The sequence below is a fragment of the Biomphalaria glabrata genome, chromosome 2 (assembly GCF_947242115.1).
Source record: "Biomphalaria glabrata chromosome 2, xgBioGlab47.1, whole genome shotgun sequence".
NCBI classification, from domain to species: Eukaryota; Metazoa; Mollusca; class Gastropoda; family Planorbidae; genus Biomphalaria; species Biomphalaria glabrata.
In genome coordinates this window covers 11,999,038-12,019,881 of record NC_074712.1, presented here as the reverse complement: position 1 = coordinate 12,019,881, position 20,844 = coordinate 11,999,038, and the positions used below count along the sequence as shown (strand labels likewise).

Below are 20,844 nucleotides of genomic sequence, written 5' to 3'. Positions count from 1 at the left end.
TCTGCCCCGATGATAGATCTAAGTAGCAAAGCTGTTTTAGCTCACAGTCACAAATGACTTGTATAATATCATACATTATATAGGCCTACTACTAGATCCAATCAATGTTTGTTATTTTTTAAAACTAATACACTGTCATCTAGTCTAGTTGTGCAAACATGTCTTGTGGCCTACGGCTAGTGTTACAAATAAATAGTCAAAAACTTAATAAATCTGGACTGTGAACTTGTAGGCATGTAGCGCCATACTTTATATTGTAACATTAGTACTAAATTTAGAGTCGAATAGAAGACAAGATATACTAGTTATAGTAGTCTAGTCTCTAGATCTATTCATTACAATGATAAAATTATTAAATACATTTAGAACCTTCAATCTTGATAGATACATTTCGTAAGTTAAATGTTCTACCATACAAAATCCAATCACTCGCTGGTGTGTAATTCTCCCATTGGCTGTAAACAATACAATCATCAAAATGATCCTGTTATTATGTAACTCAAGCCTCGATCAACTAAGTCATTTAGACGATTCAAGTCGCAGCGGAAACATTTATCGAAAAACGATTTGCTATTTGCAATTTGAACCCAATTTTTTTGAAAGTCGACAGTTAAATATCATAGTTAATTTAAGAGCCTATTAAAAGTTTGAGTTTGTCTGTATGTGTGTGTGTTTGTGTAGTTGTGTGTGTGTTATTTGTTTGGGGGGAGTAGTTGTAATAAGATTTATGGAGATAGGCTTTTGTATAAAAAGTAGATGTATGAATAACAAACTATACAAACAATAAAATATAATGAGTGGAAGAAATGATAAAGAAATAAATAGTGACGTCTTCTCTTTCAAATTACAGGAAGAGCAAAACATCAATAATTTATTCAATAGTTCTTTAAACATTTATGGGCAAAAATGTGTGTAGTGCGGGCCATTATTCTATGACAAGATGCAATAAGAAATTCGTAGTAATTAATTGTTTAAAACTGTGCTATATTGAACTTTCAAATAAATGATTTGATTGTTTTAAACTGTGCTATATTGAACTTTCAAATAAAGCATTTGATTTTTTTAAACTGTGCTATATTGAACTTTCAAATAAAGGATTTGATTGTTTTAAACTGTGCTATACTGAACTTCCAAATAAAGGATTTGATTGTTTTAAACTGTGCTAGACTGAACTTTACTTTCAAATAAAGGATTTTATTGTTTTAAACTCTTTGGCTCCGCAACAACGCACAGGGCGTTGATTTTAAAAAGGGGAAAAAAGTCGGACCAACGCTGGGGGCATCAGCTATTTCAAATTAAATTTTTTCGTTTCCATTTCTCCAATTCTTGTTTTTTATTTTTTAATTGTTTATCTAGAATAGTTTCCCTTTGCTAAACATCCGGAATTTCCTTCATTTAACGTGTTTTTATTTTGTACGAAGTTTGTAAAGAGATGACATTTATTTTTTCTGTTTGCGTGTTTTTTTTTAACATGGAGCTTCAACCAAGGCCATATAAACTTTGTAGATCTAAATATTTCTTTGATAAAGAAGTATAAAAATTCAGATGACAGTGGTTTTGTTTCATCTAATGGTGATATTGATAAATCTAATTATATAGATCTAGATCTAGTAAATTTATTTATAGGTCTAGACCTGCCATGTAGATCTAGAACTAGTTTAGCTAGTTTAGAACTAGTTTAGCTGTCTCTACATTATCTAGATCTAAATCTAATCAGATAGATGTATATCTCTAGTTCTATCATCTAGGCACTTAAACAGAACAATTTCAGATTTGTTCCACCAAGAAATTGGGTTGTCAACCTAGACTTAGTCAGCACTGCATCTATTGAGATGGAATGTTTTTTTTCATTGACAATCACATTGTTGATAGTCTTGTTAGCAAAATAGATAGATATGCTGACCATAGGATTAAATGGAACCCCCCTGCTAGAATAAGATCCATTTTCAGTGAATGGAGACCTATAACTATAAAGAAAGACAAAGTATGCAAACACTTTGGGTTAGGGAGAACGGTTCATGTTTGCGCTGGATGGGAGTCGAGCCCACTCATTCATATTGACTGCTTCCATGAATATCACAACTAGAAGGAATATTTATATACTAAGTACATGAAGAACTATAAATATATATATATGCTGTACAGTTGGACTAGTTTTAGGGTAAAAGTGTTTTGTTCCAAGAGTGTTGCTTTTTTTATGGGCTTTTTCGTTAAAGTAGTGACATTGGATTATTAGTTCCAGTTTATTATTTTTTGCATCTATTGCTGTTTCTTCTGTGGTGTTCTGTAAACAAATGGATAAAAATTAGAAAAAAAAGCTATTCCAATTCAATTTGAACAATAAATTTCTTTAAACACGCACTTGGATGGATATTTTCAATGTCAGTTGGTGAGTTTTTCATTTTTAATTTTTATATTCAAAACCCAAAATTACAAAAGCAACATAATTTGCAAACTAGAAAACATAAGAAATGGAAAGACAATCCATTTCTCTTTAATTCTATATCAAGTTTATTATTTTCCAATACGAAATAAAAAAGTTATACAAGTTATATCGAAGCAAAGTAGCGCACTCTGAAATGGCGGAAAAATTAATTTTGTCCAAAAAAGGCAAATAATTCCAAATTATTTCTAGAGCAAAAGAGTAAACTGTTCTATACTAAACTTTTAATTAAAGGATTTGATTGTTTTAAACTGTGCTATACTGAACTTTTAATTATAGTATGCAAAAAAAAAGTGAGGCGGTTTTCACGTTTGTTGTCGGGAATGAGAGCTATATAATGAAGGGTGCCGAAAACTTTGCGAAGTCATGTAATGCTAGCTGTTACACTGAATATTCATTCCTCGTTTCATTTGCTAGGACAAATTTGTACAAGTGTTCCTTCTTCCTTAGTGCTATTAGAGCATGGAATGGGTTGCCTGATCAAGTTAGGAAAATCAGTGACTTGGCAGAATTTAAGTTATTGGTTAATATGCATGACTAGATGCATGACGCGTAGGACGTATTAATCTTTTTTGAAGTAACATCTGTATTAGATAAGATAAGAGAGCCGGAAAGAATGTTGTTGAGGTGTTTTATTTAGATGTAGTGTGTGTAAAGGTTTGGGTTAGTGTTATTTAGTTCAAAGTAATAGGATTACATAGAACAGAAGTAATTCCGCCTCTTATGTATGACTACAATGGAAACTACACATTAATTTCTTAAATACTTCACTCTTTGCGATTAATAATATTTTTACTAATTGATCTTTCGTAATGATATTTCATGCTTTTACCTTTGTCAGTACGCTATGTTCACTTACCTGGACCAGATGGGGAATAGGGAGGAGAGAGAAAGGGATATCTAAGTGTATTTTACCTTCATTGGTTTTTAAAAGAGTTTAACTCGTGGCTCAAGCCTCCTCGGACCGACGTTCTCACCACTTTGCTAGTGATGACTTTTTTATTACCATTTAGAGACCTATAAAGAGGAATAATTCAGTTTATACTACTACTGTTTTTAAGTAAAATTTCTTTTTTTCTTCGAGGTACCAAACTAAAAGAATTAATTACCTATCTAATATATAATGTAGAATTTGAGGCGTATGTATGTATGTATGTATGTATGTATGCATGCATGTCCTTGTATAGAAATTAAAACCTTTTGACCTATCTTGATAAAACTTGCAGAAATGTTCCTTGGGTACTAACATAGACCGTAGTGTATGTATTATAGCCCTAAAACAAACTTAAGAACCTTAAAAAAAGTTGACCAGCTCTATGTAAGCATACTAACTTTATCGGTCTAGGCCATGTTTACATGAAAAAAGATCGAAAGACTCTAACTCTACATCTAATTTTAAGAACTACACTTTGTGCAGAAAGTTTTTTACTTTGACACAAATTATATTCCATTGATTTCATAATTTAATAAAATTAACCTTCAAGTTTATGTTTCAAAAACATTTTTTTTTACATTAATTCCTTCCTTATATCTGCGAATGTAGAATTCATGATAAGCATTCTTTCATTAGACAATACCATAATGTTACACAATTTTCTATTCCTAGGTCTAAAACTCTTATTGAAATCTAAGAAATTATAACTTCTCTTCGCAAAGATAGTTTTATACTTTAACACATAAACATACTAATTATAGTCCATTCATTTCAAATTTTAATCAAATTAACATTCAAATTTGTTTTTTCTAAAGCATTTTTCATGCATTCGTTCGCCCTAAAGCTGCGAAGGGGTGTTAAGATATATTCTAAAAGTTTCACTCATTCGCGTACATCTAATTAAAAAGGTCACGCATGCGCACGTGCAAAATGAACTCAATATTTAACTCTAGATTACTCTAGATCTAGATGTATGACTCTATGTATAATTCAAGATCTACTTTATTCTTTAACACATGAACATAAAAAATTAAGTCTATTCATTTAATTTTAATCAAATATATGTAGGCCTACAAGCAAATGTTTTTATTTGAAAAAATGGATTTAAGTCGATTAGCTATTTTGGGGGAGCGGTGGTTGAATGGTTAAGCGCTTGGCTTCCGAACCTGAGGTCCTTAGTTCGAATCCCGATGAAGACTGGGATTTTTAATTTCGAGATTCTTAGTGTTAACCCAGCTCTAATGGGTACCTGACTTTAGTTGGGGAAAGTAAAGGCGGTAGGTCGTTGTGCTGACCACATAACACCTGCTCGTTAACCGGTGGCCAAAGAAACAGATGACCTTAACATCATCTGCCCCATAGATCGCAAGGTCTGAAAGGGGAAGCTTTACTTTTACTTTTTTTAGCTATTTTGAGCACAATTCATACTATTTTTAAATTTACGCTTTCGCTATTTTTATAACATTATTATTTTGTTTAATTGTTTACAAACCACTCTCAGTGACTCATCGACAGTTATACGCAAACAAAAAACCCGCTGGCCGCGGGTAATATATGTCTAGTAGTTAGTAAAAATAATGAGTTATATTTTCTTTTTTTATTGATTCTTATGCTCGAATGTAAAAGAAATAATTGTGAACATTAGCCAATATCTGACATTGGGTGTGGGTGAAATAAAGTGTATAAATTTTTTACCAGACAGACAAAGAAAAAGACAGTCAAACATAGTTTATATAAGCTTTTATAAATTAACCAATTAGTTAATCAATTAATACTAATTAATTTATTTTGTTTTATAAAGCGTAAAGGTGGCTAAGCCCTGCCATCTTGAGATAGATGACATTAACTAGCGGTTCTTCCCCTTTGATAAACTTGTTTTAAAAATATTAAATATTCGTTTGTTTTTATTTAGGTAGCTGGACAACATTTCCGCTTGTACCTAGTTCCCCCCCCCTTTCCCACTCGTTCACTTGTGAAATTAAATCGTAACGCCCTGTGCATGATGCTGAAGAATGAACTATGAGCTATATACAAAGTAAAGACAAATTGTTTTACCTGAGAGACTCCGTGACATATGGCACAGAATTTATTTTTATACACTACTCCTGTAGAGTTATCTTTCACTTTGACAAATATATCTAGAGTTAGTTCCGATTGGTCAAAGTTTCTCTCACAGAGTTCAACAATAGTTTCGTTTTCTTTGAAGTTAGTTGGACACAAAGATACAAACAAAAAATTGTTGTAATCAGTAGTACACGCAATGCCGTCTGTAGGTTTTAACTGAGGAGTAAGATCAATCTTAGTAGTAGAACTGTTTTGACTTTCAATTTGGTTACTCTGACTAGCCGCGCTACCGTCTCCACGAATAGCTTCAATTTGATAGATCGGCACTGAGATATCAGGGCAACAGTTATCATAGATTTCACAGGCAGGCCTCAGACAGGAACAGAAATCACATTGATAATTTGAGAACTGTTGAGTTGTGACTTCCTCAGAACTGTTGCACCGCTTGGTACACATTCCCAGATAGTACTCGCGAGAAGTGTGTGTGGTTTTGTTCCAAATATAAAACTTGGTCGGATGATAATCACAATCATTTATATGTATTGATTCACAGCTAAAAAAGAAATTTAAAGTTAAATACAAATGTATCACACATTTAAGTAAATCCATTTTGAAAACTGTTTTTTGTTTGTTTTTTAAATTTATCCTAACTATCAAATCGTTCAAACAGTATAACCCAAGCAAATGGATGCTGTCTATACAAAACATAAAATACGTCAATAGCATTTGGTTTTATCATGAAACGTTAACGTTTAGACCTATGTTAGGTCAAGGATTTCCAATGTTTTACTTGATATTTTTCTATTAGGCTCAAGTTAATTTCTTGGCATCTACTGAAACTTATGTTTTAGTGTCCAGCCTCAATATTTAGTTACTGTCACAAGTTCTAATACGTCTTGTCAAGACAATGTTTGATGAATGTATCTTTATTGGGGGCAGAGATGGTAAATTAGAAAATACTAGCCGACCCGGGGGCGCGGTGGTTATGTGCTCAGCTTCTGAACCTGGATTCGAATCTCGGTGAAGGCTGGTATTTCGAATATCAGGATTTTTAGGGCGTCCCTGAGTTCACCCAACTCTAATGGGTACCTGACTTTAGTTGGGGAAAGTAAAGGCGGTAGGTCGTTGTGCTGGCCACATGACACCCGCTCGTTAACCGTTGGCTATAGAAACAGATGACCTTAACATCATCTGCCCCATAGATCGCAAGATCTGAAAGGGAAACTTTACTTACTTTTTTAACTTTTTTTAGCCGACCCGCGGAGTAGCACACGCCGCTATGTAGTGGCGGGTGAACACTTTCTAAAAGATACAGTTGTCAAAATGGGATGGGTTTAGGCAAACGACTGTGAGTGAATAAAAAGAAGGAACTTTTAAGATAACAACATACACTTGTCCATGACTGAAAATAAATTTTGGAATATACAGGCATATCTTGTTGAACGTTTGGCCTTTTGCTTTTTTAGATGTCATGGCAAAGGCTAATCTAAAAGGGAATTGTCTGCGCGTAAAGGTAAAAGGTATATTTGAATCTGATGTAGGCAGTGATATCCGGTGAGTAATGACAGTTAGTGAGATAGCAGCTGCAATAGTTTTACACTTTAGTAAGTTGCGGTGAATGCTAGTAACAGTCAGTCTAGTGCCATTACAGAGATCTCTTGTTGGCATGAAGTTTCTAAGAAGAATGACGACTGAACCAATTTTAATTTTGAGTTTGTGCGGAGGCATGCCAGTACGGGTAAGATTTTAAAAAATTTTCGGGTAATGAAAGTTGATCTGCGGGATCTTCTGTGACGATGGAGTCAACGCTGGTGTAAGTTACTTGGTCGGTTTGGAGACTTTGTTCGTGACACTGAATATATCTCGCGTACTGAATTGTTCCGAAGTGACAGTTGAGAAGTCGAGCCATATAGTCGTTGAACGGGATCAGAATGAACAGGAAAACAATGTGAAGGTAATGTCACTGGTGTTATAATTGTCCCATTTCCAACATCGAGAAGTCATTTTGCGAACTGTTGTTCGTCAGCAAGAGCTCTCATATTTGTCATCAATGTAAGTACATGCATGTGACGCCACATAGATTGTTTGTTATTGTAATTGGCGACAGTGAGTGCTCGGGAACCACGCAAAATGACCGGGAGTATTAGTCGGAAATCTCAACCCAATAGTAATGTTTTCCCTCCAAATGGGTGCGTCTCAGCTATGAGATCACGTGGCAACCTGTCAACTGCCTGGAATGCGTATGCATGTGTCATTGGCGCCTCGTCCCATATGTTCAATATGGATTGCAGACTATGTTGCGCGTGTTGAGAGGTTTTGCTATTGCATGTGGAAGTCGCAGTGAGCTTCAACGGTATTTGAAACACCGAATGTGCAGTACGTCCACCTAATAACAATGTTGCAGATATTCCTGTAGATGCAACTGCTATAGGAATGTCTACTCTGGCTCTGATGGAATGAATAAGGGTTTTGTAGACAAAAAGTTTTCCTAAATTGAAATCTAAGTCACTTAACCTGTTAAGCCTAGCTAGGCGCTGCTAGTGACACTGTGATTCGTGTTCAGTTACAGTCTTAATTTTAAAGACTAACTTTACCAAGTTTAAGTCTAAGACGAACTGGTAATTTCCAAATTTCGCTGGCGTATTTATGTCTCTAGGAAGCCCAGGCAAGTGTGAGGCAACCAATGGCCAGATTTTTTATTTGTCTGGGCGCTGGATCAAGACTAAAAGAATATTTCCAAGGGGGAATAACCTACTTGATTTTTAAAATCGCCAGCTTAAGACTGATTGGAAGAGAGAGAAAATAAAACATAAAAATAATTGAATTAATAGCGCTGTAGAACAGCCTCACAGACCTATATAAATATCGCCAGCATATAACTGATTGCCAGAGAGAGAAAAGGAGGAGGATTACAGAGTCAGCGTGCTTGCGAAGTGCTCCGCATGGTTGGGCGACGTAGATAATTATATATACAAAGATTGCTTGTTCTTCACACCATCTTTATTTTCTGATTATCTGTCACCGCGAAGTTACGTGTGTTAACTCTTGTCCGACTTGCAGAAATAAAATGACTTTTTCATCGAGGCTTAGAGAGTCGGCGTGCGTGCTTGGTATCCCGCATGGTTGGGTGACGTAGATAATTATGTGTTTTATGTACAGATTAAAAAAAAATAATTAAAAAAATATGGTTTTATTACTCTAGACCTGAAAAGTGCTTAACAATAAAAAAATACCAATCAATTCAGAGTAGACCATTCCAAGAGTCTTTTATAGGCCTGTTGCAAACTGTTCCATTTCTGTCGCATTCCATTCGGTTTTACCAATGGTGTTGTGTTCATTGAATGATAAAACATTAAAACCTGAACGTCGTAGGCTACCTCTGTGCATGTAGACAACGTAGTGATAGGGGTTAAGGTTCAAAGTTTACATGATGAGAATCTGTAAAGATTTATTCTCACTGCGAGACCGTTTAGGATCACGATAAATGAAAACAAAAGTATGACTATTGGCTTTTGAAATTTGTTAAGGTAATCTTAAACCAGACCTTGACATACACTAGGTTTTGGAAATTCTTCCTATTTTTATCCGAATTAATAATTTGGCAAATAAAAGGGTACTCCATTATATGTTTCAGAAACTTCAAAAACTGACTAATGTCATGGGCAGGTAAGGCGAGAGGAAATATTTTACTTCTTATTTGTTATTTTTGGTATAATAGTTATATCCCTTTGCTAATGTACTCCTAGATTATAAATGTAAACAGTTTGCAAGTGTTGTAAACTGAATGTTTTAGCTTTGCTTTAATGTGAGAGAGAGAGTGTGTCAGTCAGTTTGGTCTTGTTCCCAGTCCAGTGTTATACACCTAGATTATAGTATTAGTTATTTAGCGACGCACATAGAAGACGTATATTGAACAGGACTAGTGACGTTTGGGATATTTTGGGTTAGAGACTAGAAAATCAGTTCGCGATAGAATATGGTGAGAAGCCCGTTGCTGTAGGTGTTACTTCTCTGTAGGCGAACAGTATGGGGTTGATCAGCTTGTCCTAGTCTGTTGGGTTGTACTGTGCTATTTTGTTCAGCATTGCTTTCAGAGTTGAGTTCAGACTTGAAAACGGGCAGAAAATTATTGTTTAATAATCAGTGTTGTAAAATTTGTACTATAAGTCAGAGCAGTATAGTAGATGTTTTTGTTACATTGATTGTAGTCGTATATGTCAACGTATGAACGGGTATGTGTGCAATACAAAGTAATCCATCCCCTTCATCATTTGAAAGATTTCTTTGATGGAATGTAAAGTATGAACTCATTCAAAAGATTATCGTTACATAGAAGGAAAAAAAAAGTAAATGCGTGTTTTTTTTATATAAGTTGCATTATATATCAAGACATATGCAGTGTTTTTTTTTTTCTGCGATAGACCAGTTGGAAATGTTTCCTTTCAATAACATGTTATTGAAGACTTATTAGTCGTCATAGCCATTACCAGTTCTCTTATAATAGAAGTTGCCATTGTATATCATGTCATTTTTTTTTTCTTTCCTTTATCGATGTAAAACATTATTAATATACACCCAAACTATTGGGTTCAGGAAGTTTTGATACGATCAAAATTTTTCTCTGCCCTGGGAGGACTGCTGTGACACGGTTACTATGTGTGGTCAACCGTAACACATGGTCTTGTGTTGGGTACCTGGGAGTTAAAGGGACTTTCGGAAAGTCGAGTCAAGAAGAAATGAAGTCATCTAGTGGAGTTGGTTATCTGTAGATAATGTTAGCCTTGTAAATATGTTATGTTTGAATGCTTCACAATAAAAGGCAGTTTATACTTAAAGGGACTTGTTTCTTCACAGTAATCTTTACGCAGAATTCTAATATGTTGCAGTTTACATTAATCCAATATTTATTATAAACGCCGTTGTCAAATATCCATGCGAGAAATTACAACTTATAATCAAAACAACTTTTTATATATTAAATTTGATTAGCTAAGACTTGCTAATTTCCCCACAGAACATTTAGCATTATAAAATATTTGTATGAATTTTTTTTTACAATTTTAGCCCTTTGCAATACGAAGTTTGTTATTTCAATAGACCAGTGTCACCATACAATAGTAAATTCATATATTTACTGATGTGTCCGTGCACGTGACTACTTAGATCAGCACGTAGTGATTTATTGAAGATATGTAAATGTCAGTACTTTGGAAATAATAATTAAAGCAAGAAATAAATAGATCACAGACACAAAATATATATAAATCAAAAACTACTGGTAAACTTGTAAAGTTTATTTTACAAGACTTAATTATTTTGAAAGCTAGACATAAACTTTAAATGTCTACACTTGAAAACAATCAGAGCTTGGTCTAGCAGAAAGTAGGTTTTAAACAAAACTTAGAAGCTGCCCCCGAAAGCTCCAGCCAATGATCCAGCTAAAGATCAAGCTAATGATCTAGCCATTAGTCCAGCCAAAAGTGCAGCCATTATTCTAGCCACTGACCCAGCCAATGATGCAAGTGACAATACAGCCCAACAAGTAATAGTCTTTTAAGACATGTAAATGTCAGTACTTTGGACGTAACAATTTAAGAAAAAAAATAACAAAAAAAAAAAACAACTTTTACTTATTCTTTCTTTGTTAACACTTCTTGTTTGCATTTGTATCATTTTAATTTATTATTTCTTTATGATCTTAAGACTAATTATAATTTTTGCACACTGTAAGAAGTTTTAAATTACAAAATAAAATGCACATGTAGGTATTAGAAATTTCACGTATGAGACTAGGTTTCAATGGTAACCTTAGTAACTATGTCCGCCTTTGTTCTCCAAGATTCGATATCGGAAGTGTTATGACGTCATTGGGAGCGTGGTTTTTCCGGGATTTTTGTTTTAGCTGGGCTAAGTGCTATATATAGCTTTGCAACTTTTAACCATTTGCTTTGCTTTCACCAAATCAGTAATATTAAGAGTTATTTTTGTAATCTCAGTTGGTTTTTCATCATTTTCAAATTAAAAATGCTTGCTGGCATAAGTATCTGACAGGAATAAGCAAGATTACAGTTCCAGTACCTCTACCAGTATTTACGGCTTAGTTTACTTTAGTTAACTTTATTTAATGAACTTTGTTGGTTATTTAATCTTGCCACCTTTGTCACGCGCCGCTGGGAAAAGGCCTCCGTTGTCATATAGTCATCTGACCACCTAAAAACGTCGAGCGGCGTTCTGTCCGGTTCGAGAAGGCCAGTAGGGACCCTATATAAGAGCGGAGGTATAAGAGACCAGTCAGTCACAACATCCCACTTCTGACACCAGTTGTTACGAATCTCACTATCCAGGCTCTCTGCAAACTGCAACATACACCACCAACTTAAAGAACTTGACAAGTCAGGGCTCCAAAATAACGTAAAGGTTTAATGTCCATAAATAACAGCCAATACTGTACAATTGGCAGCACGTAGAACAGTACAAATAGCTCTGCGATAACAAATATCTCTCCGATAACACCGTTCCGCCGTATCAAGTCTTGCACTGGCCTCTCCGTCTCGTTCCGGGCTTGCACTGGGTTAAACAGTTCTTGACTGACTTCACACACTTGGGCTCGTAGTGTCGGACTTGATCACAGACCAAGATCAAGACTCCGTTCGTCTCAACTGTACTTGACAGTACTCCGCACTGAACCGTCGTAATGCTCCGTACAGAACCACACCGTTGAACTGTGCTGTAGTCGACCGTGTTCTGAACTCCTGTTGTGAACCCGCAGAATCGATTATTCGAATCCCGAAGCAGGCAGGCATTCACGTGATAGGAAGTGTGAGGATTTTGCGATAGGCAGGAGTTTCACGTAACAGGAACCAGTCGGTGTCTCCAATCGCAATCAGGCTGAAATAAAATACCGAGATGAATATATTCAATAGATAAAAGGGCAGCGTGATCTACTCGGGCATAAGCCGTCAAGCAGAGAATCCTTTAGTTCAATTAACACTTACAAAGAATGCCGGTCAAGAGATATGATCAAACCAATACATTGAGAATGACCATAATAATAAGGGAAGGGTTAGCCTAAACAAGAACAAAGAATGGGGGCCAGCGATCATGACGACATTGCTTTCATACGGCCGTCGGTCAAAAATAATGAAGTAAAACTGAAAGGGACAAGGAGAGGTAATTTACTAATCTCTTCTAAACACAGTCTCAATGCATTAGAAAGATCATCATATAAGGTTGCGTCAATGACCAATTCAGCAACTTAGTGTCAGGGAGAGGTATGGCGAGAATGAATGTTAGTTTGATATTTTGGCATGATAGTTATATCCATTTGTTATGAATGCGAAGTGCTGCACGTGTTGTGAATTGAGTAATAAGACCTCGTTGAATGTGCGAGAGAATGTGTTAGTCAGTAAGGTCTTGCTCCCGGTCCAGGAAGGTTGGACGTTCACTTCCTGGACTGGTATTTATGCATTTATATATTTATAAGTTGATGGACTGGTGTTTTGTGTATTTCATAAGAGTGATATAATTGTGTGCTTTATTAAGTATTAAAGTATTATCAATATTCGTGAATATAAGGAGTTAGAGTTGATGTATATTAAGTGTTCGTATTTGAGTTAAGCAAGTATTGAATTATAATTGAGTAATCAAGAAAGTACCAAGCAAGTATTATTTAATATTCAAGAAACCCCTAGTGAGCCAAGTTAAGAAACACAACAAGACAAGAGACAAGCAGAGCATAGCAGCAGCAGTATATATATAATTGGAAACCCCTGACATCTGGAGGCTTCGTCCGGGCAGGTATCGTTGTACCTGTTATCTATCATTTGTCGCTTCGATCAGCCAAACGAGATACAACCTTGACATATTTGAGTGAATCTGTATTATTAAACATAAGTGTATAACCAGTGTACTATTAATACAGTATTATTATTGACATCTGAGGGCCCGTCCGGTTGTACCTATTTTTTTCGTCACCTTGAAGAAGTCGTTGAACTAGCCAGAGCCTGTAATTTTTTGTTTACTGGTTGACCTCTACACACGATTGTGACTGTTACACACAGAAGTTTTTGTTGACAATTTGTGATTCAGCATTTAAAGAGACATCACCATTTAATGAGACACTACTACAACTACAACTTACTTACTATTGGGTTATTACGTTTGGAGACATCACCATTTAATGAGGAATCACCATTTAAAGGGAAATCACCATTTAATGAGACACTACTACTACTACTACTTACTTACTATTGGATTATTGCGTTTAGAGACATCACCATTTAATGAGGAATCACCATTGAAAGAGACATCACCAGTTAAAGAGACATCACCAGTTAAAGAGACATCACCAGTTAAAGAGACACTACTACTACTCACTATTGGATTATTCTACATGAATGCAATTACTCAAGTAATCGTGAATTATCTACCTTTGTTACATTGATGTTGGATTATACTGGACTTAAGCGCATCGATGCCCTCTTGGTCATCGTTAAACGTAAAGGAAATAGCAAGTGCCTGTATCACTGTGTCTAACCTATGGGACTGTCTTGATTATTTGTATATCTGGTATCTTTTTGGATTATTATTGCACTAACTGACTAGATAATCTTTTTTTTTGTATGCACCCATTATTATTACTATTAGTATTATATCAATGTTTGAATAATTTTGTTTTGTATTTGTTTCATTCTCTAAATCTGCTGTGAGTCATAAAGCGTTTACAAGGAGGCCGAACAGCGACCTGACACTCCAGAAGTTCTATATTTTTAAAGCAACACTGTCGTGTGGGAAGAGTTGTTATTTCTTTCCTGGCATCAGACACAGATAAGTTGAGTTTTCTTTTGTCTGTTGTATAGGGCATTTAGGGTCGAGTGTACATTGCCTTTTTAGTAGTGGAGATAAAGGGTGACATTATGGAACTAAATGATAGTAATTATATTATTAATGATATGAGAGAGATTGAAGATAAGGGAGTATTAATTGAAAATGTCTTAACTAATAAGGAACTAAATGACTGCCTATATATTGAAAATGATATCAGTGACATACCATATAAAAGAGAAGAAAGTGAAAATGTGTTAACTACTAAAGAACTTATTGATTGTCGGTTTAGTGAAGTAACTGTGAAGGAACTTATTTATAAGGAACTTAATGATTGTCAGTTTATTGACAATAATATTATTCATGTTCTGAGACCATTTTACAGAGTACACAAACCATTAAAAAGATTAAACCTAACAAAAGAAGTTTATCAAGTTGTTGGTACTGGTAAAGTAAAACCAGACCCCAATTGGCTACAAATGTTTTTATACCTAAAAATCCCCAGAAGACGAAAAATAAGTCTTATAGAAGTTTGTCAAGTTGTTGTTGGGGGTAAAGTTAAACCAGACCCCAATAGGCTACAAATGTTTTTGTACCTAAAACTTCCAAGAAAAAGAAATCTTGACGTAGTGTTTCCCCTCTCCCAGTTGCTGAGAAGGGAATGTCCACGAGGGTCACCTGAATTCCCGAGTGCGACTTGGCAATAGAGAAAATTCAGCCTTCTTTGTCCTCTTCTTGTATTTTAATTTTGTTGTTGTACCAAATCTTAATATATTGTATTATCTAAACAGTTCACCCAAAATAGCTTGCTGTGTTGCACCAAGTGGATTGCATCCTTCCGATAAAGTACCTCAGTAGAGAGCTGATCCATAGAGAGTGTCATTATGTCATCAGCAGCGAGTGTCCGACGCCTAGAGATACCTCGGATACTTACGTGAATTCCCAATCCAGTTTGACCACAGACCATTGTCTACTAGCAGATACACTGTCAAGACTTAGCATAGTTGTATTAGTTATAATTGTTAGAATTCATTTTTTTCCCAATACAATGTGAAATGTGCCTTTAACTATTAGAGATGGTATCTTCTCGTATATTATTGCTATACATAGGAGTTGATCTTTTCTTGTATGTTTGCTGTTTTACATATTAAATATTAACGTGGAAAGGACTAGGCTTGCCGACTTCAAATAGTAATTTAATTCTCCATGCCACTATTTTTTTTTCTCATTTATTCTTTTCTCATTTATTATTTTCTCTCTTTCCCTTTGTTGTAAATAGCTGGACATATTTCTTTTGTTAGGTTAATAATGGCTATTTCACTTTCATGTACATTATATACATTTGTGTGTAGATATATATGTTTATATATATGTATATAAGTATGTGTATGAAACATTGTGTGTATGGATGTAAATTTATGTATATATTTGAATGACTGTTATCTAATAACAGTCATATCGTAAGAGGGGGATGTCAGGGAGAGGTATGGCGAGAATGAATGTTAGTTTGATATTTTGGTATGATTGTTATATATCCTTGTTATGAATGCGAAGTGTTGCACGTTATGTGAACTGAGTGATTAAGTCTTCGTTGAATGTGCGAGAGAATGTGTTAGTCAGTGTGATGAACTTGCCGAAAGGATTGTATTCATAAGTTGATGAATTCATATGAAATGACCATCACACTTGCCGGGGATTATATGATCAAACTTGACAATTCAATGAAATGAAGAAAGAAACATCTCTCTGTATTTTCTTCAAACTTCTTTAATAACTTCTTCAACTTTCACATCAAATTAACTTCTTAATTCAATAACAACTTGACACTTCATAAATAAAACTTAAAGATACATAAAACTTCACTTAGTATAACTTCAACTTCAACTACTAAAACTTTACTTAATGGACCCGCTAATATCACGAAATTTATTACTAATCAAGAACTGAGCGAGGACCATCGCTCTACAAGAACTACTACTATGCGAGGACCCCGTCTAACTTACTTTCCCCTTATTTATACTTTCTTTGATCGTACATTCCAGAATCATGGAACCTTCTCAGATAATTATTTTAGTAACTTTGACCTTCTAGAAGCTGACGTGTGCTATTTTTTCCCTTAACCTCTTTCTTTGATTGGATAACTAAAATTAACTTGTTTACGCTGGACACTTGCACTGGTTTGAACTTGCTTCTAGAAACTGGTCGAAATAGGTCACAGACTCGACTCGTGACATTACCCCCTTGCCTTTTTAGCATTTTGTATGCAATATAAAATGCGTAAAATAGCAATATAACATATGCCTAAAACATTGATAAAATTGCATATAAAAGCAAGTAACACTGATATAATTGCTCAATTGAATGTACAAAACTCATAACTAAAAATAAAAAAAAAATGTTTCATCATGTTAACATATTAATATAAAACAAAATTCAAAATGTTGTACACATTCAGCATACATAATTAATATTATATAATATACATCTTAGTTCTATACATTTATTATTAATAATTGATATATTAATATGAACATTTCCCAACTTGTGTAACTAAAAGATGTCAAAGTAACAAAACTTAACAAAACGGAATAATACATTATATCTCCTCTGGTACTTGAGTTGATAGAGTATCTGAATATTAAAATAACAACAAACACATGGAATAAAAAATGATTAAATTTGTTTTTCTAACATAAAACAAAATATAGTTAAACAATAAACAATATATTGTATAGTATCTAAATACATCTGGACAAAGTATCAGCAAAAACATTCAATTTTCCTGGAACAGTCTTTACATCAAACTGATAGTCCATTAACTGCAAACTCCATCGTGTCAGACGACTATTTGACATTTTTTTAGAGTTGAGAAATGCCAGTGGTGCATGATCTGTCTGTAAAGTAAAAGGTGCTCCCAACAGGTATTTGCTAAATTTTGAAATGGCCCAGACAATCGCCAGGCACTCTCGCTCTATGGTCGAGTATCTGGTCTCTGCTGAAGATAGTTTTCTGTTTATAAAAAATACAGGATGTGGAATGCCTTCATATTCTTGCATTAGACATGCTCCTATTGCCGATGAGGAAGCATCTGTAGCAAGATAAAACCGCTTCTTCTTGTCTGGTAATTTCAAAATGGATTCTTGTGCAAAAGCATACTTAATTTTCTTTATGGTCTCTTCTAATTCTGGTGACCATGGAATCGTGTTAGATTGTCCTTTCTTCGTAAGGTTAGTAAGAAGTGTTGTCAGTGATGCGTAATTTGGAATAAAGCATCTGTAAAAATTACAAAGTCCTAATATACTTCTAACCTGCTTTTTTGTTTGAGGTATTTTAATGTCCAAAATTCGTTTAATAATATCGTCCTGTGTTTTCAGTGAATTGTTTCCAACTTTATAACCTAAAAATGTAACTTCTGATTTTGCTAATTCAACTTTGCTTGGTTTTACAGTAAATCCATTGTCTTTCAATTGTTGGAAGATTTCTTTGAGTCCTTTAATATGATCTTCCCATGTATTATGAAACACACATATGTCGTCAATATAGGACACTGTGTCTTTTCGTTGTCCGAACATCCTATGAATTGCTCGGTTAAAAGTACTGCTAGCATTTACTAAACCGAATGGCATGTAATTATATTGAAAAAGGCCGAAGGCTGTAGTAAAAGCAGTGTATTGTTTTGAATCCTGTGTCATAGGTATTTGATAATATCCTCTTGTCAAATCGAGTTTCGTAAAATACTTAGCTCCAGAAAACTGTGACATTAAATCCTCTGGATTAGGCATTGGATATGAATCAAGGCATGTTATTTTATTTAACTGTCGAAAGTCTACACACATTCTTGGCGATGATGACTGTGAACGTTTTACAAGCACTATTGGAGCAGCATAAGGTGAATTCGAGTGTTCAATTATGCCTTGTTCTAAAAGATCATTGATTTCTTTCTGAAGGAAATCTCTATAATTAATAGGTAGTGGATATGGACGTGACTTGGTAGGTTTGTCACTTGTCAATTTGATTTCATGATTTATAATGGTTGTTTTACCTGGAACATCTGTAAATATATCAGCATACTCTTGGAGTAGATTCATTATATCTTTTTTTCTCTGTGATGATAAATTGTCCAGTTTGACAGCATGCCAGGTTTCAGTCTGTCTAGAAGTTGTAGTTGGCACTACTAATTCATCCATATCCTCCTCTTTTTCTTCTGGAATAATCGCTAAGCATGAAATATGTTTTTCAAGTTCATCGTCTTCTTCTTCTGTATCAGTAGCTTCGTTGTATTTCTGTAGCATGTTGATATGAAACACTTTGTTTCTGTTATTGATATTTATTTCATAATCTACATCTGTGACTTTTCTTAAAATAGTAAATGGACCCTGCCATTTAATAAAGAACTTATTTTTCTTATCAGGTAATAATAATTTAACTTTGTCGCCTGGTTCAAAGTACCTAAGTTTTCTATGTTCATTTATTCTTCTATGACTTGCAGCATTAACTTTGGCTGTTGCTTCCTTAGCTATTTCACATGCATTTATTACTGTATTTCTTGTATTGAGAACATGCTGAAATGCGGTTTTCTTATCTGATGCATCATGGTGTGACTTAAGTAGTGATTCTTTGAAGGTAGTTATAGGACCTCTTGGATTAGCTCCATATAACATTTCAAAAGGAGAAAATCCTGTGGTGTCTTGGATACTTTCTCTATAAGCAAATAATGCAGCTGGTAAAAGGAGATCCCAATTCTGCGGATTATCATTTGCTATTTTTGATATAATTTGTTTCAATGTTTTGTTAAACCGTTCACAAAGCCCGTTGCTTTGAGGATGGTATGGTGTTGTAAACTTCATCTTGATGTTGTACATCTCCATAAATGTCTTAGTTATATCTGCTGTAAACTGACTACCTCGGTCAGAAAGTATAACTTCAGGTAACCCTGTCCTTGAAAAAATTTCAGATAAAGCTCTGGTAACATCAATTGCAGAAATATTGACTAACGGAATAGCTTCTGGCCATCTAGTACATGTGTCTACTAAAGTTAAAATATATTTGTGATTTCTGCTGGATTCAATTGGCATTGGACCAATTAAATCAACTGCTACTTTTTGAAATGGTTTCTCAGTCAATTCCATTGTCTGCAATGGCGCTTGTATTTTGTTACCTTTTGGACTTTTCATTTGACAAATATGACAGGTACTAATGTGCTTCTTTACATCTTTAGTAATACCTGGCCAGTAAAAATCTTGAAGTATTCTTTTCTTGGTCTTGGTAACTCCCATATGTCCAGCAAACGGTACATCGTGGCTTGTATTAATAATGGTCTTTCTGTATACTTTTGGAACTATAATTTGCTCAACAGTTTTATTTTTGTATTGACTGTTCTTCATAAGTAGTCCCTCTTTAAAATAAGGATCATTATTTTCTTGTGGATTGATGTTCGATTGAGCCTTTTTAAACATTTTAAATAATGTTTCATCATTTTTCTGTTCAACTTTAAATTCCTCGCTATGAAATTGTTCAAGTTCATTTGTCTGTAGATGCGAATGGTTTGCCTTCTTATCATTTTTATTTTCTTGAACAACTTTATCAGAATTCTTGTGTTCAATATGTTCAGTTTCAAGTCTTTCCTTTTCTTTTTGCATTGACCTTGTAACTACTACATTGCATTCTTGACTCATTTCTATTGTATTGTTCCATTCAATAAGATCTTGTGTAGTACAGTCACGCACTCCCTGTATATTACCAACTATGAGATCAACAGGTAGATTTTGAGCTACTAAAGCTTCTACATGTCCACTGAAAAATGGAGTCGTAATATGTATCAAAGCTTCTGGTAATTTACTTACAGTGCCGTTGAAAGCAGTGGCTTCGATTTCATTGCCTGTATATTGATTTGATCTCACAAAATTTGCACGTATAACAACTGAAGTGCTACCTGTGTCTCGTAACACCTGTACTCTTTGAGAAACGACTAATCCAGGATAAAACTGAAGTCCTTGTGATTTAGTGATAACAGTCATTGTTGAGTGATGTGCCTTCGAGTTTTTGGTAAAACCCTGTTTCTTATTTCCATATGTTGAATTCTTTACATTTAATGATCTGTTTTGCGAATATGCTTGGTCACTAGATCTGTCACTGATACTAGTATGTTTCTTTCTGCAATCCTTTGCTAAATGTCCTTTCATGTGACAAAAACTGCACTCTATGACCTTCACTCTACATTGTGAGGCGAAATGACCTCTAGTATTGCATTTATAACATATTAAAGTTTTGTCGGTCTGAAAGGATGGCAATGGTCTGTTATCTCTTGAAAAGCAAATAAAGTTTTCATCGGTTGCTGATCTAATTTGCTTACTTGGATAGGCAGTTTTATATTGACGTATTATTGTTGTTAGAGTCTGTAGATCTTTAGGATTTCTCTCGATTATGAAAGATTGGATATCTTCTGCATATGCGTGAGTAATGGTATCAATCAATATGTGGTCTCTTAATGCTTCATACATTCTATCAATATTGGCTAAAGATATCCACCTATCAAACCACATTACCATATCAGAGACAAACAACTGTGGATCATCTTCCT

The 20,844-nt window shown here is 34.6% G+C and overlaps 1 protein-coding gene across 1 annotated transcript; it reads right to left on the bottom strand.

Moving 5' to 3' along the window:
- Nucleotides 1-17,002: 17,002 nt before the first annotated feature.
- Nucleotides 17,003-20,281, bottom strand: LOC129924396 (uncharacterized). The gene has a single exon (XM_056018612.1). It carries the CDS (start codon nt 20,279-20,281, stop codon nt 17,003-17,005), a length of 3,279 nt encoding a protein of 1,092 aa, XP_055874587.1.
- Nucleotides 20,282-20,844: the final 563 nt, after the last annotated feature.